Source organism: Thermobia domestica, chromosome 8 (assembly GCF_964235325.1).
Source record: "Thermobia domestica chromosome 8, izTheDome1.hap1.1, whole genome shotgun sequence".
Classification (NCBI taxonomy): domain Eukaryota; kingdom Metazoa; phylum Arthropoda; class Insecta; order Zygentoma; family Lepismatidae; genus Thermobia; species Thermobia domestica.
Window position 1 is genome coordinate 51,302,991 of NC_137461.1, and position 24,145 is coordinate 51,327,135.

Below are 24,145 nucleotides of genomic sequence, written 5' to 3' on the forward strand. Positions count from 1 at the left end.
ATAATAAAAGGATATGTAGCTATTCATATCCCATTTAAAATCGCTACCTTTTATACAATCTACACAGCAAAAAGAAACGTTGGGTAATATATTGTAAGAATCTGTAGATATTCTTATCCCATTTAAAAATTCCTAATTTCTATGCAATCTGCACAGTAAATAAGTGCAGGTTGCCTATTATACAAGGATAGATAGCTTTTATTACTCCAAATTGCTCCTCGAAATAGCCCATACATGAAATTTCGTGATCTTTTTTACTGTTTTCAGCAAAGATTGTTTCGTGTTTTTAATCGCTTTAACAATATAATTTCAAGACGTTTGGAATGCTGTTAATAGATTAGAATTATAATGTATTGTTTACAGAGAGTGAGAGAAACAGAGAGAAAAGGACACTGAAGCATATATGATATCCTTGACAGCAAAATAAGTAGCAACTAGCTTAACAGTGTTACTTTCAGTTACAAGGACACGATAAGAAATGAGAATATGAAATATCTTGAACTGAATACGTTATATATCTATGCTACTCAACAGAAAAACAAACATGTCCTTGTGTGGCCTATATTGGTATAATTATTGAATTTACCTAAAGCTGACTTGCTTGTGCTATAGTGAACACGGAAAACAAATTATTTTTGAGATAGTCATGATGTGAGTGGTAGGCAGAGGCTTTATTATTATTAGTTCTTTTTAAAATGTAGCTCTTTATTTGCTGTTCAGGTATGTATTGTTATTCAACTGACTAATATGTATTTAATTAAGAAATTATGTATTTTCATTCTCTAAGAAAGTCTAAAATAGTCAATACCAAATTTGTAGAATGTAACAGCCAGGAACAGAGAAGGTACTAACAAATAGGCTATTACGAAAAGTTTATATTAAATTTGAAGAATGTAACATATTAGAGTATAGAAGGTACTATGAAACAGAGTGTTTAAAGAGACAACAATAAATGTGGAAAATTTATCATTTTACAGCACGGAAGATTCTATAAAAGAATGTTACTAAAGGAAAATAGCAGTACTGAATTTAGAAAACAAAGCCTTTTATGCCTAGATGATACTATGATCTGGAGTGCTACGAGAGTCAATACTAAATTTGGTGAACTTAAAACACAGAAGGTACTATAAAACAGTGCTGTGAATGACAATGCTAAATTTGAAATATGTAGCAGCTTAGGATATAGAAGGTACTAGGAAATAGGGTGTTGTGAGTGGCAATTCTGAATTTGGAATATATAGAAGCTTAGAACATAGAAGGTAATAAAATAGTGTGTCACAATACTAAATTTGGGGAATGCAGCAAGCAAACTTCCACATAGAAGGTAGTATGAAATAGAATGGTAATACTAGAGGCAATATTAAATTTAGAGAATGTAGCAGCTTAGAAATAGGTACTATTAAGTAGACTTGTGAGAGGCAATAATAAATTTGAAGAATCTAATAGCAGCAAACACTGTTATGAGAGGAATTACTAAACTTAGAGAATGTAGCTGCTTAAGACCTAGATGGTACCTTGAAATAGACCTACAAAAGGTACTACTAAATCTAGACAAAGTATCAGATTATAACATAGAATATACTGTAAAAACAATGTTATGAACACAGCATTAAGTTTTGCAGAATGTAGCAGTTTGGACCATAGGAAGAAGTACGAAATAGTTTTACGAGAGGCAACACTAAATTTCAAGAGCGTAGCAACTTCGGGTATGGAAGGTACTCTGAAAGAGAGTATTGCAAGAGACAGCACTAAATTTGAGAAAAGAAACAGCTTACGGTATAAAAGGAACTACGAAACAGAGGAAATAATAGCAGCTTAGAATATAGAAGATACTATGAAATAGAGTATGACGAGAGGTAATACAAGAAAATTAAAAGTATAGGAAACAGAAGACAATTTTGTTATAGATCTGTTATAAAGCGAGATGATAGAAACATCCCAGAATCGAACCTCATCTATGTAAATTTGATCGAGATCGGTCTCGTGGTTCAAACAGTAGCGTAACTACACTGGAGTGAATTAAGCAGTTGCTCCACTCGCACAGTAAAAGAGCGCAAGGGCGAAGAAAAAAGGAATACGGGAGACTGTTCCTTATGCAAATAACGTTTAAAAACATTTCAAAAAGTACGCTATGACTATTAGCAGTTAATTGGCAACAAGCGATACCGGGGACGGATCCAGGAATTTTTGAAAGGAGGCGCAGGTCTGAAAAATAGACTTGAGGCATTTTTCGATATTTGGTTCGCTAACTAAAAATATGAACTACAGTGCTTCATAATACGTATTTATCCCGCCTCCCTTCCCTATATTGTACGATAAAAGTGAAACAATGAAAACTATTCCAGGAACGAACCTAATCTACGTTGAAAATTTGATCGAGATTGGTCCGGTGGTTCAAGAAATATAAAGTTACAAACATAGTGACTTTCATTTTTATATAAGTTATGTACATAGATAACTCTTATTAATGTTTTAGGAGTATATTTTTTTAAAATTACCTTTATAGTAAATATCTTTGAGCAGACCTAAAGAAAATATGCACAAACTATACTTGGAGATAGGCAACTTCTAGAGGTGAATAACATTATGAAATTGCTGTAGTGAGTCCTAGTTTTATCTTGCCCATGGAGGTGGCCAATTCTAGTTTTCAAATAATTATGTATCTTTATTACTATTATTATTATTATTAATGTTGTATTTATTATTTTAAAGGGGAACTATGCGAAGATATCTTGATAATGAACACAAGTTCTGCAGCACTGTTAATATTGGTAAGGATATGTAAAATCACCATTTCTAGTATAGAATATAGTAATAATTACTGTGATCGAGGTACGTAAATTTAACTACGACTAAGATCTAATTTTTAAGTACAGTAGCGAAATTTATGAGGAAATAGAAAATAAATTATACTAGTACGTAAAACGGAGAGAGAAAGAAAGAAAAATTTAGAATTATTGTGAGTATACCACTGAACATCTTAAAAGAAATTAGCAACATCGTTTTTAGTGCGCGGAAAATTTCCCTTAAAACGGGAAATTCTTAACACTGGCGGGAATCTAGAACTTTAAAAAAGGCTCAAAACGAGTAATTCTGAGCACAAATGAAACACGTTAATTGTTTAAGAAAAATAGATTGAAAAGTGAATATCCCATAACTGGTGGGATTTTTTAGAACTTAGAAACAGGACATTCTGAACATTTGTAGGAATGCGAGACTTTAATAGACTGAAACGAGAAAATCTGAACACTTACAGGAATGCGCGACTTTAAGAAAATAGACTGAAACGAGAAAATCTGAACACTTACAGAAATGCGCGACTTTAAGAAAAATAGACTGAAACGAGAAAATCTGAACACTTACAGAAATGCGCGACTTTAAGAAAATAGAATGAAACAAAAAAAATCTGAACGCTTGCAGGAATGCACGACTTTAAGCAAACATGCAGAAACGAGAAAATCTTAACACTGGTGGGAATATTGGAATTATAAAATAGGCTGCAAACTAAAGTTCGTTACACTGGCACGAATACTGGAGAGTTAAGAAAAATAGAGTGAAATAGGAAATACTGACTACTGGCGCGAATGCAGGAAGGTAAACGAAAAGGATGTAAATGGGACGCTCTGAATTTTCTTATTTTCGCTTATTTTATGTGTACTTTCTCCTTACGCAATTTCATTACGTCACTCTATATATTTTAGGCACTTTTAAGCTATTTTCATTAGACATTTTGATATTATATAGTCATTTAGGGACCCATTCAACTGCTTTGTCAACTAAAATACGGAACACATTTTCACTTATTATATGTCTACTGTACTTGTGCGCAACTTCTTCCTACACCATTGGTGCTCACTCTCAAATTTTCGGTCAGGGGCCTTTGGCCCGCAAGAATTATTTCTTACATAGAGAAGAAAAGAACTCGTGTTCACTTGTTTCATGCCTAGTATCTACCTACAAAATTTAATCGAAATGCTTTGGATCCTAAGCTGATGTTTTCTTATAAGTAAAAATTGAAACCAGGTGAGTAAAATACTTTATATGTAGCCTAATAATAAATCTATTTCTCTCAATAGTCCACTGTGAAAACGTAACACTCAAAATCATATTGCCATTGTGTGCTGGCACTGAGAAGAAGGAACTACTGTTAATAAATTAAAGTATTCTCATGTATTTCTGTCATAAAGTGGCAGAAATGTGACATGCAGTAGGTGAATTTCTGCAGACACCCTAGTGTTTCGCGCTGAAAACTTATTTACTGATCAATTTTAATTAAGCTTTGTGCTAAAGTAAATCATAAAGATTATAGAGGTAATAAAAAATCAGGACAAAATACATAGAGCCTTTTGCAGAGTCGTTTGATGTATGATTACTGTCATACCAAAGGTTTGATTACTGCAGGAAACAAATGTTAGTCGAACTGTTTAGTTTGTCACTGATCATGCATACAGAACGACTCTGCATAAGGTCCATTGTTTTTTTTTTTTTTTTTTTAAATGTCGGGACAATATTTTGTTCTTACAAAGGGACAATCCCGATTAACTCGGGACGTAATGATCACCATAGAAAGAGGGATGTTATAAACATGTTCTTTTCTGTTTCATTCCCTCAAGGTGCATTGGTCCGAAAAGTTTATTTTAAGGTAGTAACACGTACTAGTCTAAAATCATTATGTTACCAATCAACAAAAATAATAACAGATAATAATAAAACCCATATCATAACATTATTTATTATTATTATTATTATTATTACAACTATTACTACTATTATTGATTCTATCACTATTACTATTACTACTACTACTACTACTCGTAATAATAATAATAATAATAATAATAATAATAATACTACTACTACTACTAATAATAATAATAATGACATACGTTCCACACTGCGAAATTATAATAGATTTCCAAGCTATAGAATTCCGGAAATGGAAAACGAATCACTTCCGGCTAATATAGATTAATATTGTGGGATTTGGGTCCAGTTCATAAGACACTGAAACTATATCAAAAAGTAATTTCTCGCTATTTATTGTCATTTTGGTTATACGTTGATTAGAATTGAAACCGAAAGTTGAATAGATTTCTAGATTCCGGTCTTGAGACACAGAATCAAATTTAAAAACAAAAAAATTAATACGCTTCTGTCTGTTTACTACCACTTTTTCCTCTTTGATCAGTATAATACCGGAACTCATAGATTTGTACCACTTCCGGTTTGAATAGAGGGATGGGAAGGGATACGGACAAAATCTCGCGGCAGAAACATCGCCGCTCAAAAACTCGCCGGTCAAAACCTCGCTGCCCAAAATCTCACGTGGCCAAAACCTCGCCGCCGAAAACCTCGCGGGACAAAATCTCGCTGGGCCAAAACCTCGCGTAGCCGAAACCTCGCCGCCCGAAACCTCGCGTGGCCAAAACCCCGCCGCCCAAAACCTCGCGTGGTCAAAACCTCGCCGTCCAAAACCTCTAGGGACAAAATCTCGCCGGGCCAAAATCTCGCGTTGCCAAAACCTCGCCGCCCAAAATCTCGCCGGGCCAAAACCTCGCCGCCAAAACCTCGTGGATCCTGAGATCAAGCCAACGCTTAAGAATTATCCAAACTTCAACACTCCCTTACGAGGAGCATTTTGCAACATACCTTCTTATAATACAAGGAGAAGATTTGTACGAAAACTTAAAGGTTCTATGCTTAGTAGTTTTTTTTAGATCTGAAGAACGGCAAAATTCATTCAAGGCCTTCCATTCCATTCCTTCTTAGGGCATGCATTTCGCAAAATATTGTCTTATCTGGAGCTTGTGCCTTGTGGAGCAAGAAGATTTATATAAAATGTCGAGTTTCAAAACCTAATAAGTTTTGTAAATCTGGTGATAGAACATTCTACATTGAAGAAATCGCCGTGAAGAGGTTTTATCCTGACGACATTTCTTCCCAGGGGACACTACGTCTCGCTTAATTTAGACCAGGCGAGATTCTGTGTCGCGAGATCATTACAACGAGGTTTTGGTCAGGCGAGATTTTGGGTATAGCGATATTTTGGGGCGCGAGGTTTTGGCAAGGCGAGATTTTGGCCCGCGAGCTTTTGGGTGGCGAGGTTTTGGTCAGGCGAGATTTTGGCCTCGCGAGATTTTGGCCCGCGACGTTTTGGGCGGCGAGGTTTTGGCCAGGCGGGGTTTTGGCCTGGCGAGATTTTGTCCCACGAGGCTTTGGGCGGCGAGGTTTTGGTCAGGCGAGGTTTCGGCCCGGCGAGATTTTAGGCCGCGAGGTTTTGGGAGGCGAGGTTTTGGCCAGGCGAGGTTTTAGTCCGCGAGGTTGTCGCCGCGAGGTTTTGTACCCAAACCGGATGGGAAGAATATGAAATATATACTTGTGACAATGAATTCATAGGAGAAGGTAATTTCTTGTCCATCCCTTACCGTTTTTGTCTATGGAGATCAATATTGAAACCGGAAGAAGTAGTACAACTCTACAATTTCTGGTTTTTGGAGAACATGGGTGGAAATATAAAATATATGTGGAATGCCGAATCCATTTCCGAAAACCATTTCCCCTATTCAAAACAGTTTCTATTAGAGATCATCATCATTACAACCAGCAATTGCTCATCTGGTTTGAATACAGAGTTTAAAAAAGGCGAAAGAATTTATCATCACATTTCTAAAATCCAAATTAAAATATCTACTTCCTGCTATCTATTATTACCATTTTAGCTCTATTGCGATCAGTGCTGAAACCGGAAATTCGAATTGCTTATTTGAATTAAGAGATAAGGGCGGAGGGAAATTGAAATCTATTCTTTCAGAGGAATCTGAATCTGTATCAAAAAGACTTTTCTCACTTCTTACTAACATTTTTTGTCCTATGGAGACCAATATCATATTACAAACGGGCAGAAGTGTTGATAGATTTCTAGTATTTCCGGTTTCCGTTGGTAGTTAAGGTTAGAGGTGAAACCCATTTATTCTACAGTGAATCCAATTCAGAAAACTGCTTCTTCTCATCTATCGTGATAGTGTTGAAACTGAAAATTCTTGATTTTTTTATACATCTCTGAAAAAAAAATGCCTTTTAAAACTAAAAATGGGCGTTGAAACTGGATTCAGTAACATTAAGTATATGACAGGAAGCTCCTACTTCTTTACATAAAAAACCGCATTTATATATGCATTGTTGCTATCATTCGGTATTGCCTACTAGCATCGGCGCAAATCTGTCTTCAACATTGGGGAGGACGGGTAAGACCATTCCCATAATCTGTATGTTTTTCTAAGAGGTGTTCAAAATATTTATGAAATTGAAAAACAATGCTGTGGAGGATCAGTGTGGATTTGAAACTTATTTTGGGGGGAGGGCTAGATGAGACCCATATTATGGTAGACGCATCTGATTTCTGAGGTGAACCTGCTGTATATTATACAGGGTGTTTCAAAACAACACCGACAACGTTTGGGAGGTGATTCCTGACACCAAGATAAGACAAAAAGTATAGACAATCCGCGGTGCACAAATGCTTCCTTTCGGAGTTATAGGCTGCCGAAAACATGAAAAAATGAACCATTCAAGATTCATAGCTCCAAAACTAAGGGACCTACCGTAGTGCGGTCAAGACTTTACTTAGGAACTAGTATGTGCCCTATCCAAATAGCAATGTTTCAGAATCCTGAGATACTTCCGCAACAATTTTTTTATAGAGGCAGTTTAAGAGTACTTCAAATTATATGACTTTAGCCAGTACTTCAAATTATATGCTTTAGCCAAACTCCCTCTATAAAAATTGCTTTGTGAGTACCTTAAGATTCTGAAATATGTATTTCTGGAGAGGGCACATATTAGTTCCTAAGTGAAGGTTTGACCCGACTATTGTAGGTCCCATAGTTTTGGAGCTATGGACCTTGAAAGTTCATTTTTTCATGTTTTCGGCAATCTATAACTACGAAAGGAAGCATTTGTGCACCCAGGATGGTCCATACTTTTTGTCTTATGTTGGTGTTAGGAATCACCTCCCAAACGTTGTCGGTGTTCTTTTGAAACACCCTGTATATAAGGCGATAGATGAAGTAGTGGTACATATCAATGCCGTGAACACAATCTGAAATCTGAATGCATACATATTTATAATTGGTATGTTTCTACTTAGGCAAAAAGCACACTTGAAATCGGATTATTGGGTGAACAGTCCCCTAGTTCCAAGATTGGAGGGAACATGAAGATTTGCGCCCCCTCATCCCTCTCCCCGGAATTTGCGCCAGTGCCCACTAGCAGTTACAGATATTTCGACAGGCGGTAGTTAGCTTCTCTACTACTAGTTACGAATCTTTTAACTTGGTAGCGCTTGACTCATTTGTTAGGAAAGGTGAGCCGTGGCAACTTGGAAGAGGAGGTGGTTGAATCACAAAAGGCACAAACTTGCAAAGAACAAATACGCGTCTAGCAGTTGGAGTGTTGAAGCACATGTATGAGCACTTTCTGCCCACGGTACAGGTAATTATTACTCTATCCAAGTATTTTGTTATATAAAAATGTCGCCCGACAATTGGACTGAATATAAGTCATAAGTGAGCTTGGCTTTTATCTTCAAGAACCACTGGTCCGTTTACAATAGTGTTCTTACATTACATATGTTCTTTATATTTTGATCACACCTCGTATATATCTTCATTACATTTCACATATATATATAGATACATTTATAACAAATCTTATGCTTCATCAATACTTATCTTTTATTATATTAATTATATTTATTTCATTATTATCAAAACATCGTCGCTTATTAATATAATTAACGAGGGTGAAACACAAATTACTATGATTAATAGTTTCGATCATTATTAAAACAGTGATGTTACAAATAATGTTTGATCTTTCAGGGCGCATTAAATAACAAATAAGTTAGATGTTGCATTTTAATGTATACATCGTAGCACTAAGATGTCATAGTAAAGAAGAATCTTGTTCGGATAATATATAGGATAGCTCATAAAAATAGTCGTCGAATAATTAGTTTTATAGAATAGATCTTCTTCTTAACATAATCTTTGACAATTAAGTTTTCAACGCAAGTCAATCTAACATAAATAACCTTTGCTTTTAATCAATCATGAATTAAATTATGACTGTTCACATTAACAAGAAAAATCATTTGAAAATTAACTTTCCAGTCTACCTAAAACTCTATTTAAGCACTTCAAGTATTTATAAGAATCGTTTTCATTATTAATATTAACACATAAACTTAAAAATAAAAATTCACAAGAATCTATAACTGATATGAATTTAACCTAATTTCATTAACGGTAATCAGGTTACATTCGTACTTGCATACGATTCTAATAAAGTACATTGTACTGCACAATCATGATTAGGTTCCGTACTATTTTTCTGTACAGAAATTACTTCAATACCTGGATCTTGATGCGAAGTGCCATCTCTTGTTCTCCCATTACGTCTATCCACGTAGTTCGCTGTATTCCTGGAATTTCGCCATACATTCCGTCTATTTTTAAACCTATTTTGATTATATGGTCTAACATATGGATTGCTACGATTAATTAGGTTAGGCGGGTTCCCTACATAAATTTGCCTATTTTGCTCATTTTGATTGCTAGCATTTATTCGGCTTAGGTTATGTTTCGTATTATTCACACTTCGGATATTTAAATTTCGAACAGGCACCAAATGATCTGAATTATTCTTATTTTTACCCATTTCTGCTTGTTGATTCATGGCATGGTATTGAGTTTCATAGCATTGGACAAGCATTAATAAATGGTTGAAACTCATACACTGTGTGGAAAATAAGATCTGTTGTAACTTAAACGGAAGCAAATTTCGAATCGATGCTATTATTCTCGATTCCGATTGCAATGGATTAACGACCTTTAATTCGTTGTATGTATTTACAACAAACTCTACAACAGATTTATGCAATCGAGGATTGAAGTGTTGATTTCTAATGGTAGCATCTCTATTCGCAAGCAAAAAGTCATTCTCATAATTTGCGATCAGTGCCGCTTTGAATTCCTCATATGTACTGATGTGATCACGTACTGCTTTAAACCATAATGAACAAGGTGGGAGTAGTACATGAGGGATTAATTTCATATATTGTGATCTATCTATACACATAATATTGCACTCATCCTGGAATTTTTCTAAGAAAGAAGTAGCATTCTCGTTACACTTACCACTGAATTTGCTCATAGCTCGAATTTCACTCATCTTAACACTTAATTTTACCTTCCTTTTATCATTCCGTGTATTTATTGGGTGACAGTTCCTATCCATGACGTGATGTGTCGTTACACCATCTATGTTTCGCCCATCTGTACTCTTCGGATGTATTTCTTCCAATATAATATCATCATCAGACACCGGCGAAGACGAGTTCATCTCTGGTGAGTGGGGAAACTCCAAGCGATCACTACACATGTTATTACGGTAGGTGTTGTCCTTAACCTGTAGCATTCTAACTTCTTCCTGTAACGTAGCTATCAATTGCGTATTTGCACGTATATTGTTAGAATTATTGATGACCTGGATCTTTTGTTGTTGAACAGAAGATTCTGTTACTTCTAAATCCTTTTTTATATCACTGATTTCTTGTCTCAGGTGATTGTGATTAGCCTGGCATTCCTCCGATATTCCTTTTAACTTTTCCTCGAACTGCGAGGTGATATCGCTCATCGTCTGGATAATTAATTGATTCGTTTCATCCGACTTCTGTTCCATTCGTCTGCTTAATTCCTCGTATTGCTTGTTGGATTTTTCGGAGTTATATTCTATCGTCTGCTTTAATTCGGTAGACGTCTGCTTCAATTCTTCGTATTGCTTATTGGATTCTTCAGACTTATGTTCTATCGTCTGCTTTAATTCGGTAGACGTCTGCTTCAATTCTTCGTATTGCTTATTGGATTCTTCAGACTTATGTTCTATCGTCTGCTTTAATTCTTCGTATTGCTTATTGGATTCTTCAGACTTATGTTCTATCGTCTGCTTTATCTCGGTAGACATCTGAATTAATTGTCGCTGTAAAGCTAACAAGATCCGATCTTCTGATGATGACATTCCTGGTGCTACACTATGTTCATCGTTGTCACTATTATTGGATTCATGCTCCATTGTTTCCTTGTCCATTTTTCTTACAATTATTCTACCACTTCTCAGTATGGACAAATTTGTATTCATTAACTTAATTGTAAACGTAAATTCACCCTTACTTTGCTTCGGGGTAAGAATTTATGAAAAATCCCGGGTGAGGTAAACCAAAATTTTTAACTATTCCCGGTATGAAGGCACCAAAATTTTTATAACGACTCACCAAGGGTAGTCGTCAACCTGGTTCGTCTAAGTAAGATATACAAATATTGAGTGGTAGTATTTGTTTGCATGTAAAAATTATCTTTAATAATTATATAGCATTATTCTCACCTTTTCTATAAGAATGATAACGTCGATGAACGTTGCTAAAATGGTTTATTAGCTGATATACTTTATAATATATTTTCCTTCAAACTGTCAAGCACACAAACTTGCTGACTAGGTATCCATAAACATGTACATAGCAACAACTATCCCATAATATTATTTTTACATATCTTAAAAACATTCTTCTTTTGTTATTATTAAATTAACATTCTATTAAGTATAGTGCACATGTATGAGCACTTTCTGCCCACGGTACAGGTAATTATTACTCTATCCAAGTATTTTGTTATAATAAGATATCTTTATGTTCGTATAAATACTTTATCAATTTATAGTTCTTATACCAGCGGCGTAGCGTAAGGGAACGCCTGTATGCCCGGCATCCCCTGTTAATAAGAAAAAAGTACGTATTTCATTATATTTATAAATTGTTTGCTTATAATTATCACAATGATTTCCACTGCAATCTTGTGGATGCGCTCTCTCGCTTTACTTTGGCAAGCGGAACCTACGCATGCGCATCACTCAGATGCACATTTTCTGTCTTTCCTCTTGTTGTATGCTATGTTCCTCGGGCATCCAGGCCTACTGCAAGCATCGGGGTTTTCGTCTGCTTTCTGTCGAATGCGCATGCCCAACTACTCCCTGCCATCCCTTTGCAACCCAACATTTGCTTTAGATATAAGCTGGCGTATGCTCAAGTACCGGTACTGCCAACTCTATATATTTTGAACTAAGCTATGGTTTCTGTATAGAACGTACGAGCGCTGTCAAGGAAATAGAACAAAACATAAATAGTTAGTTCAACGCCATTATAAAGCATGTCGCTTATGTAAGTGATAGTATAAAAATAGTTATGCTTTAATCGTAATTAAATGCATCGTAATTGTAATAGTAATTAAAGGCAAACTAATAATCTACATCATAAATACATATCATGTCCCAGAATGTAGCCTGATATTCTTTGAGAGGACAAGCACATACACAAGCATAACTATAATGCATTCTGTAGAATCACGGTCACCGATCCGGTAGGCCACCCTCTGCCCTTCACAAATTTCACTTGTGCTCTTCCGTATCTGGATATCTGACAATGAAGTAGATACACAGAAATAGGCCCCCAGAGTTGCTTTAAGTGCTTTCTATTTGTATCTTCAAATGATATAAACACTGAGGCCCATTTTCACGAACGGGCACCTGAGGTCCGGACCCAAGATGACAAATTTCTAGGGGTGACATAAAAAAAAAAAAAAAAGATTGAAGTATTGTATGCGGAAAAAGAAGCTGCCCAAGAGAAAGAAATAAAGGGAATTATACTGAAAACAATATTTATACAAAAGTGGAGCCGGTTTTTCTCGTCACAATGCTAGTGGCAGAAAAGGAGCTGAGACAATTGCTTATTGGCGTCTAACGTAATCTACGCATTTGCTACTGTATGCCCCACCAGGCGTGCAATTACGGGAGCCTGGGCCCTTAAATGTTTTGACCTCCTAATTATTAAGAGTAGTTATTGATAAAAGAGATCCAGAATTGTGACGATTGGTGCCTCTCCTAAACTTTAATGGCTGGTTGCGGGCCTTAATGAGCAGACTCAGCCTGTTAATCTTTTATTTGTGTTGTGTGATCGTATGGGATGGTTGCAAATTATGCCGTGCTAAATGTAAAGCTTATGCAAGTTGTTTAATGAACATGGCTTTACACTCCTTTCTTGTGATAAATTATTGGCTCACCTCTCCCTGGTTATGCCCTTCTGTACTATTGCGTTGTGATTTGATATGAATATTTGTTTTATTTTTTTACTGTAGTATGAAGAAAATTACATTTATAACTAACAATAAGAGACAAAGCTGTGGAAAGTGTTCGGTTGCTACAAGGTATAGTACCTTACTAACTTTTAGCAAATGTTGACTACGATAACAGTACCAGACACAAATTTAATTTATTTTTTTAACAACTACCATATCTCGGTTGACTTACGAGCAGCGCTGCTCTCTCAAAGGGATACGACCTACCCCAAAGCTTTCCATAAAAACGACAACTAGCAATCAGTCGCAAATATTTCAGTCTTCGTGGTATGATGATAGGTTTTCTTGGCTTTCAGGGTGTTCTGTAAAGAATAAAATGTTATGTTTCGTCTGCATTATGTTTGGAGCAAAGAAGTCGGAGTGGTGTTCAAACGGTATTTCTGATTTGGGTAATTTCATGAAGAAAGCTCTAAAACATGAGTCATCGAAACAACATTTGCTGCATAGTGAATCTTTTCACTTGTTAAGGAAAATACACATTCAACATGCATTGCATTGTATTGTATTATATCAGACAAGTAACTAACTGTGGCATCCCCATTTCGGAATACCACGCTACGCTACTGTCTTATACTATGAATCATGCAATACTAGAACAGCGCTTGAGATCTAAGACTATACTGTAAAAAATGAGGTGTTAAAATAACACAAAATGTCTACCACTTTAGCGTGTTACTTGTGTGTTAATTCAGCACCAAGCACATTGCCTTCTGAGCATATCAGAAATAATTCGTTATCACCTGGGAGAATTTGCGTTGGTATTTATCGTTCAATATGAGCAAAGCTTTGCGAAATATATTTAGCATTTGTGTCAAATAAGGAATAATGTTCTATGTTTTCTATTATCGACCACAATAATATTATTGTAAACCTGTAAATCGTCTAACAACAGTTACATAAGCATCAGCTCTGCCATCTTCTGTTCGCACGTGCTAAGACACAAGAATAACAAATAAAGAAAATACATGGCAGCACTGATATGTGTGTAATTGTTGTCAGATGATTTACAGGTTACCACAATGTTATTGTGGCCGATTACAGAAAACATAGAATGTTAATAGTCACTTTCCATGAATGCGAAATGTATTTCGCGAACCTTTACTCATACGAAACAGTAAAAAACGTTGCAAATACTCACAGCCAGTAACAAGGTATTTTTGATATGCTCTGAAGGCGATGTATTGGTGTCGAATTTTTTTAACACACAAGTAACACGCTAAAGTGGTAGTCATTTTGTGTTGTTTCAACACCTCATTTTTTGATGTGTAGGTTGAAATAGTATTCGCAACGATCGTCGTGAAATGTTTCGTCTCGTCCCGATTCGTCTCTTGAAAATGAGACGAAAATTATGTTTTGTGGTCTCGTTTCGAACTGTAAAAAATATTTTTGGTATTGAAGGTAATAGTACTTTCTGTTGGTAGGTGTCAGTGCTAATATGATAACATAGGAAACAGCGGTTTTCATTCAACATTCCAACAATAGGTTACTTCCTCCTTACTCTTACAACCTAAAGTGGTAAATAGTTGTACCATTTGCGGTTTAAATGTAAATCCCAAAAGAACAAACGCCGATACAAGATTACGAGAAAATGGAATTTTGAAGTGAATAGAACTCTTAAAAATAGACCCTGCTCTGCACCTATCACTATAATAAAACCAGAAAAGTCTACTGACACTATTTCCGGTTTCAATATTAATCCTCATAGAGCAAAACGTAAATAACTTGCGAAAAATATTTTTTAACTTTAAATTTGACGCCCCAATGACATGTTCAATCTCGATTTCATCGCTTTATTGTTACCAGAAGTGACATATATTTATTCTTTTCGGTTTCAACATTGATCCGGAACCGTAGAAGGTAGTACGAAACTCTTTTCATTATAAGGTACTTGCAAAAAATAAGGCCCGGAAGGAAATAAGGGCCAGTGCAAAATTTTCTAGGTTAGAAACACTGTAGGTGAAATCTGGCTCCATCACAAGTACTTACACAATGCCTACTTGAGAAAACCCATCTTTCTGTGCATGGTTCGACGGAACGCTGGCAGTATTGAAGCATCGAGAAGCCAGTTTCCATGCGATGATATAATTTACGAATGCAAGATAAGTTATTTTTTTCTGTGTAGAATAAAACAAACGCGAAATATCTTGTATATATGTGATGACTATAGTGTTTGGGATAGTTGTGACTTTGTTTAAGTCTTAAACATATTTGTAAATAATGATTCATAAAATAACGCGTACATGGTCCTTAAATAAGGCCCATCAAAACACTATTGTACTGATTACCCTACTAAATTTGTATGAGTTGTTAAATACTGAGAAACTGCCAACTTGAATGTGTGTCAGTTTGTTATTCTTTCATGGCCAGTGTCAGCCTCTGTCGTAGGGCAGTCTGTCATGTTCGGACCTAGTTGCTGACTATGGGGGTTTGCAAATTCGAGTTCTCCATTGATCCTTTCCATAATGTATACTTCTATGCATGCGTATGGTTCATACCTTTCGCCTCATTGAGCATACAGGCATACTTGTGTATCCCCATTCACATCCTGAAGTATCGTTAGTGACCCGGGGTGGGGGAGAATAAGCCCAAAAGCTCTAGGTTTTGGGATGAGTTTTGTATATTCTAAGCACATTTCACTGCAGTTCTAAACGTTAGAGGTCGCGTACAACCCTTGTAAGTATATTGTCAGTGGGTTAGGGCAACTGGACTATTTTCATTCGATCCAATAGCAATTCCTGATTCTGAATTTGTACCTAGTCTGTCAACATCCACAAATTATGAAAACAATTTGTTGCCATGTGAAGAGAGTGTTACATCAACGGCTGACATCGAAGAGGATGGAAGTAAACCTGATGCGTTATCTATAGAGACCTTAGCCAGTTCTCCATATTGTTACTAAATATTCTTTTATTAATATTATTTGAAGTGCTGTGAAAATGTTAGGTACTATTTGGGATAAAATGGTCTCTCAGGTCGCAAAATTTTACATTTCAAACGGTGGGCCTTATTTACCTTCCTTTCGGATAATAAGGTCATTTTGTATGTTTCGCTTTTAATACGTGTTTCATACATTTAGCTCAATGTTTAATTTAAAGTAAATATACCATAAGATAGATAATACATTGAGAAATAAAATGTATATTTTTTTTTACTACTACATCGTATATATTTGCGTAATATAGCATTTATAGGTACTTACGTGGGCCTTATTTGCCGCTAGTACCTTACTATTCAGCATTCCAAGGACATATATCGTTAACTCTCTAGCGATACCGAAAGCGGTATAAATATACAGTTTCTGATTTCAATATTAATCCCCATAGAGCAAAAATGGTAATAGTTATAACGGAACGATTTCTTGATATAAATTGACTGCTGCAATAAAAGTTCAATCTCGGCACAAACGCTTCTCTTGATACTGGATGTAGTGATCATTTTTTATTACAATACTGATGTCCCGTACAGAAGAAATGGTAATAGATATCGAAAAATTGCTTTTCTAAAATATGAATTTAGTGCGGCAAGAATAGGTTCAATCTCAGCTGTAATCCATCTATCAAATCAAAAGTTATAAAAAAAAATATGTCACTCCCGGTTTAATATCAGAATTCCATTGAACAAAATCGATAAGAGATAGTTAATTAATACATTACTTTTTGTATAGATTCATCATCTCCAGAGTAAATTCTCTCTCTCCTATTATCCGCTTGTTAGAATAATGCAAGTGGGACTTATAGTTACCGGCACGTAGCATGGCTACTCAAGGTCACAATGTGCTGGCCGAGGCGAGTTTCCATTTTATTCTCTTGCAGGATTGACAGAGTAGTTAGCTACTTTGCACTGCACAATGTACGTTGCAGTGTCTCAGAGTTGTGAGATATGCGTATGTGTATAAAACACAAACGTAATATTCTAGTAAATGCGCGAAAATATTGTCGCTCACACAACTTCCTTTTCCACATCCAAAGATAGAGGGTGTGGTATGAACAACAGATGCGGCTGAAGATTTTCTCCCAAACTCTGTAACATATATGGCGCACACTAGTACGTTTAGTTGCACCTTTCCGTCTAGTTCCAGACATTAGCCATTTCCGATTTTAGATTATAAAGTAGTATAATGAGAATATCTGTATCATCAGCCACTACGGTCATTTCATGGCCTTCTAATGCTATCTGAAGTGAGACTGCAACGATTTCGATGTCTGCGTTACCAGCGGCTTATATCATCTTGTGGTCATTGTCTGAAAGATTCTCGCAGAGTATGGGAATGAACTGTCTTTTGTTGTATGGCTTTGCGATGAAAGCATTTTGGTTTATTTGAATTTTCGTGTCCACTAACTTTTACGTTGGCTGACATGACTTTAGCAGTCCCGTTGATGTTTATGGTCTTTAATGGAAGACTAGTGGCTGTAGCCATCAAATACTACTATAATTTGATTGGACCTTCCATATTTGCATATATATATATATATATATATATATATATATATATATATATATATATATATATATATACTGTCTGTACTGTTGGCTCATGTCTTAGAAGGTTCCAGTTGTAGGCCATTGAATGTGATGAAGAAGAGCTCCATCATCTAAGACATATCTGTCACACATTTTAAGTTGTTAAGCATCAGGCATGTTCTTCATTAATATTATTAGGTTAGCCTTGTCAGGCTTTCTCATGTAGCCGTCTTTGAAAAAATGAAAATGAAATCTTTGAGTTTTACGTCCCACGGTTATGCCGGTTAGGCTAAAGGAGACGGTGATGATGAGAAATGAATGAAATGGTGGAATGAAGAAAGTGGGAGGAAACGGGAGAACCCCGAAAAAACCCACGGTGTTTGTCTACCACAAAGTTCACTTGGCGGGGGCTGGGATCGAACCCGGGACCCCAAGCACCAGAGATGAACACTCCACCACTGAGCCACCGCGTCTCCCAGCCGTCTTTGAACAATGCAGCAGGCTGGTCATTAAACTCACATTTGAATTGTTCAGCCACATTTCCATTTCGTTCATCAATGGCAGTAAGTCGCAAAAACAGTACGGACGGATCAATGTGGAGCACTGCATGGCCAACATCGATTCCTTTCTGCGAAGTTATTAGCGTTTGAACTTGATCTGTTTTTCAAACTGATGCTTTGTACACTTTCTTGTTGTTCAACGTCTTCTGTATTCTTGTGCCAACATCTTCAGCGTCATCGCAATTAATCCCATCTTGCAAAAGAGCACGAGTAACTGATTGCAAATTTTGAAGTGAGTCGTCACTGATGTCAAATGAATTGTGAACTTCAAACCACTCAGATCCCTGATTTAGATCAGCTGCATCACGGTTCCTTCTAGTCGTCCTCATTTCAATGTGTTGTTCTCCGCAAATGTGACGATTTACAGTTAGCGAAGTCATAGCTTCGTGAACAACGTAGCACATATGCATAGTGTGAATCCAAGCAATTTTACATTGTCCGATAATTTCCTTCCTTGAGTCAGATTGCCTCTTAATTACCGCTTGATCAATGATAAAGTCTGGCAATAAACAAGCCCATTCGCAACTCGATCGACGGATTGTACAGGCATTTGATATGAACTGTTCATATAACAAGGGATGAGAAGCTGGAAGTTTGTACATGAATTGCAAGTACAGGCGAGCATATTTTGCGTATTGTATGTGTCCTGTTGCTACAAAGAGAATGAGCACAACAAACAAGTACAAGTGTCAATCACCAATACGCTCAGCATGAACAAATAATTTCACAGTTTCCATAGTCGAGATACTGCAACCACAATCGTCATGTCGGGGAATTTACTGCAAGATATTCTTTGTACTTCTGGAGATTCTGTTCCACTACAAGTACTTTACTGAAGTCATATTCGCTTAATACTTTAAACGAGAAAATACACGATAAAACAGGTTACATCTCTGCCATCTTAATGCATACAGTACTGCTACTGGGCTCGTTTGAATGTTCAAGATATACTCAAATCCTGATATAAATATATTTGCACATATTCATAAGTTTTAAAGTTATTTACCATTAAACACTGTAATGCATACTATGAAAGACGATTTCTTTTATTGTTAGACGCAATATTTAAAAATGGCAGCAATATAAGCATGGTATTTTTCACATAAATTCTTTTCTGACGTATTCTCCAAGAAATGAACGGAAAATTTAACTTTTCTAATAAACGGTAGAGCAACTTTCAGTGTACTGAGGCGAAATTCACTGGCGGCCATAGTGATGACATCATATCTTGGTATTCCCAAAAGGTATTTTGGTGGATTTTGGTTATGTTGAAGTGCAAACATAAACCTTTCACACAAGGTATAAATCATATCTGTACCAATTTTTTCCAGGTTTCACTTAAATTTAGGGTTTTGCTACTGTACTATTAGTCACTTTGATAGGAACAAAATTAAAATCAGTATCTTGGATGTTCTTGAGCTTATAGTACAAGTGTACGCAAAAAGTACAGCAATTTACTTGACAAATATCATTTTGTCACTATAGCTAGCTATCGAATCAAGTGGTTCCTGGGGTCCCGAAGGTCTTAACTTTATAAAAGAAATCGGACACCGCATTTATTTATCGTCAGGAGACGCTAGAGCAACCTCTTTTCTACTGCAACGCATCAGTATGGCAGTACAAAGAGGGAACGTTGCATCAGTTTTGGGAACGCTATCCTCTGGTAAGGAACTGGAGGAGATCTTTTTTCTTAATCGTCTCGGCGAAAGTTTGAAAGTGCTGTTGTTTTAAAGTTTTCGACAATTATTATTTTAAATTAACCTATATGTTTTTCTTGTAATTATGTCCATTTGCTTATTCTTTTATATATCGCAACTATTGTTCCGTAGTTGTTGGCAATTTCCAATATTATTGTTCTCATAGTCTACGTTTCTACACATATATTGTTAAATTGTCTTGCTTTGTTAAGTTTGTCTACATGCTTGTGTAGAGTTCCTTTTTCTAGTTATAAACAATTCTGTAACGTCTTGAATTCTAACCAAACACTATGCTTGATCAATAAATTTTTATAAGTTTACGTTGTGCCGGGATATCAGGAAAGTTTAGCAACTAAGTATCAATTCATTTTAGTGGAAAGTTATATTCTACCTAAGTTTTGGAAGATCAAGGTAAGAAAAAAAAGCAAAATTAATGGAATATAGAGTGGTTTTCTAAAAGGGAAAGTCGAAAAATATTTTTCCTCTCCTTTTCCTTCCGAGAAATCGTGAAGCAGGTCGACAAGACATCAGTTTAACGTGACAGCCATCTAATCGCCATTTGGTGACATAACCAAGATCCTACAGGTGGCGTTATGTCTGCTAGTTGACAGTTCGGATGAGATATTCATTTTGCACCCGGGAAGTATGAAGGTTTGGACAGTCAATGGTCAGGGGATTTGTCACTCATTGAGAAAACTAAAGTATGGTAGTCATAGGGGAACCAGCATGACCTCTTAACACCTGGCGTTCTCCCTTTCCACGATACTGCGAGACTACAACCAGAGGTGGCAAAGTTGGGAACTCCTTTCTCATCCGCCGTACAGGTGCGACCTATGGCCCACTGACTCTAATCTTTTCCTGGTATTGAAGGTGGCTCTCAGAAGAAAACACTTTGGAACCAATGACGAAGTGAAGAGAGACGTGCAGAAGTTTTTCAGTATTGAAGACACTTTTTTTTCTCAGTTTGGGTCTTGAAATCTGCAAAGCTGTATGACAAATGCATCAACATTTGTCGAAATTAGGTAATAGAGTATACATGCTTATTGTTGCACGTATACAGTAAAGCCATGATTATCAGCGGGATTGGGTGGCAGGGGCACCGCAGATGGCGAAAATAGTGGAAATCCGGAAAAAGGAGTGCAAATGAGGTGTGAACAGGAAAACAAATTTCAGCATAAAAACAGTTTTACAGTGATGTCAATTCAGCTTATTTTTGGCTAAATCTAGCTTATTTGGAGAGGCATTTAGCCATACAAATCTACGAAATATATATAGCCTTAAATATAGCTTATTTTACGAAAAACTTGTTTCCATTTTTGGCTTTTTATTGGCCTTTAAATTAATTCTAAAAGTACCTTTTCTTTGAAAATAAAGTGCACTGTTTAAAAAATACCCTATTTGTCATTATATATTATCATATTAATGAATTTCTCTAGACAGGGGTTGTTTCATTACGCAAGAAACATTTGTTTATCATTCTTCTCTCTCCACAGGCACAGATTTACTTTACAACTACTTAACAATATTTGTCGACTTAGAAAGAATTTTAATGTCGCTTCCCTAACGGCCCGTTTGCTACTTTTTCATTATTTTAATTTTTGTGTTTAATTGAGAGGACGAAAGTTTTCTAATACAAATTTAGTAAACTGTTCGGTTCTTCAAGCCACAGAGATTATTTTTGTTTATTAAAGAAACAAATAGGATATCTAAATATCTTGAAAACACTCAATGCAATCATGATGATTTATGTGGGTGTATGGAGATATAAGAAGTGTAATTCATAAATTAAAAAAAAATAACTTGAGTTTGTCACTATAATATTAATGGCATTTTGTTTATTACTACTTATTGAAACATAAGCTAATTCTGTTACCTTATTCTCTATTCTATTGTGAAATACCCCGAAAATTAGTCAAGAATACTCCAATTATATTGTACTGCAACTGCACACTCGTATAACTTACTGAACGTCGTCACTTTACTCTGTAATTTTGGAAATATGCTTAAGTACTTAATTTAACTACCAGATGGCTTGTTAGTACTATAGTTCTTTTTAAACTAAGGGTGATGCGATTTAGAACCCGGTGCGATATCGGGAACTCTCCCCTATGTTGCTTGTTAGTCTCCAGCGAATAAAATTCAACGTTTCAAATTTTACTATAACTCACTTGTAATTCTACACACAAAAAAAGAGTTTAAAATCTACATTGTAAGTTATAGGTTAGCAGTTTAAAATCTAGCCCTTTTTCGCTTTAAAAAGTTTATTTCTGAAGGCCATCTAGTATATTTTCTTCAGAGGTTGTCGACAACACTGCTGTTTAATTATTTAGAAACAATAAAACTTTTAAAATATGTAGAGTACAGCAAATCATTTCCCAATTCCCGTTTTCCATACTTTACATCAATCGGCTTCTGCTTATGTATTCAGAGTAGAGTTACACTTCGAAACGTACACTCAGGAGCGTCATTTAGGGGGGAAGGCAGGGACATTTGTCCCCCCCCCCGCTGAGTTTGAGATGTATATAGATTTTATCTAGTAAGTCAGGGAAAAAATGAAATCTTTAAGTTTAACGTCCCACGGTTATGCCGGTTAGACTAAAGAAGACGGTGATAATGAGAAATGACTGAAATGGTGGAATGAAGAAAGTGGGAGGAAACGGGAGAACCCCGAGAAAACCCACGACCACGGTGTTTGTCCACCACAAAGTCCACACGGCGCGAGCTGGGATCGAACTAGGGACCCCAAGCACCGAAGGTGAACGCTCTATCACTGAGCCACCGCGCCCCCACTAGTAAGTCAGGGAAAAACGCGAAATTTTACTTATATCAAGGGGTCTTATCCCCCCAAGCCAAACCTGAAATGATGCTACTGCGAAGGCTACTGTTGGAAATAATGATTTTAACAATGCAATTTATGTTTAGGTTTTAAAACATACAGTACTCATTTGCATGCGGAATGTTAGTCCGCAGTGACTACCTATGAAAAATTATTGAGCGCGACTGCAGCAAGGTTTTAAAAAAAATCACGACCCTCGCGGATAATCGAGGCTTTACTGTACTTGTAATTCATGTTCTGTTTCTTCGTATTTCTTGTAATCTAACATTGACATTCTTGCAAATACTTGAAGTCAGTTGGTAAAATAGTTGTACATGGTTTAAGGAGAATAATAAATACAAGCTCAGTTTTATATAACAGAGATCATGTGTATCATTGACATGTAAGTTATTTGGCTCCTCATAACTGTAATGCATGTTCTATTATAATTAACTTCTTTTTTTCTCTAAATCATCTTTTCAGTCATTGTTGGCAACAAATTTGACCACTGAATGCAGAACAGAACCAGAAAGTTACGTTTGGCCTCTGCTACGATATTTTACTTACATCTTAGATCACTTACCAGGAGAAACGAACTGTGAATTTGGTAACAGTTTGCACGCTTTCATAAGATCTCTTCTGTTAGATGACAATGTCTTCTCTTCTTTTCTCTCCGTTGGCGACAGAGACTTCCGAAATATGTTAAAAGTCATTATTTATAGCGAAAGAGCTGCGCTAAGAGATGAAAAAGTGGTTGATTTTATATATGGAGATAGTGATTCCTCCTCGTCTTATAGCTCGGACTACGAATACAGTGATGAAGTTTCTATTTTAGAAAATATGTTTCATACCTACGTAATTAAACCTTTGGGACTTAACTATATCACAAGGAAAGTTCCGTTGCCAAATACAGACTCTCCGAAACAGTTCTTGTATTTGCTGGAAGGAGCTATAAGGACTCGTCAATTGCCCTCAATGTTTATGTCAGGGGCCAAATATCTGGCCAAGAAGATGCGGGACCCAACCAGTTTGTTGTATTTTATTGTAAGTACTGTACCCAAGACAGACTCTATTTAAAGTTCACGTAAACATTCTTGTCTGTAAACTATTTCAAATGTGATATACAAAAGAGCAGTAATTTATTGAATTATTTATTTACTTTTTGTTATTATTGTGTCAATAAATAGTTACACCACTTTGTTATGTCTTTAATTTCTTTTATATTGTCCTTACTTCAATGATCATAATATGTAGAACTAAACTAACAGCAATATGCACACTTACTCTACTGTAATTATATCATGGAAAAATTATAACCTATCTGATACTATTCCTGTTCGAATAGATGACAGTAAATCTAAGTGAATAAGA

General features: G+C 36.0%; 1 protein-coding gene across 2 annotated transcripts; it reads left to right on the top strand.

The window, feature by feature from the left end:
* Nucleotides 1-535: 535 nt before the first annotated feature.
* Nucleotides 536-23,964, top strand: LOC145691726 (uncharacterized). 2 transcript variants are annotated; one of them, XM_081767057.1, is made up of 3 exons: nt 536-651; nt 2,713-2,771; nt 23,258-23,964. In XM_081767057.1, exons 2-3 carry the CDS (start codon nt 2,739-2,741, stop codon nt 23,849-23,851), a joined length of 627 nt encoding a protein of 208 aa, XP_081623183.1. In that variant the 5' UTR covers nt 536-651; nt 2,713-2,738; the 3' UTR covers nt 23,852-23,964. The 2 variants fall into 2 exon arrangements, with proteins under 2 accessions (XP_081623183.1, XP_081623182.1); XM_081767056.1 differs by having other exon boundaries at nt 591-720.
* The last annotated feature ends 181 nt before the right edge of the window (nt 23,965-24,145 follow it).

Bases quoted from the DNA above. Each gene is read 5' to 3' on its own strand.
- LOC145691726 (XM_081767057.1), top strand. From the start codon at position 2,739: ATGAACACAAGTTCTGCAGCACTGTTAATATTG. The intron at 2,772-23,257 runs GTAAGGATATGT...TCATCTTTTCAG, and splicing joins CTGCAGCACTGTTAATATTG to TCATTGTTGGCAACAAATTT.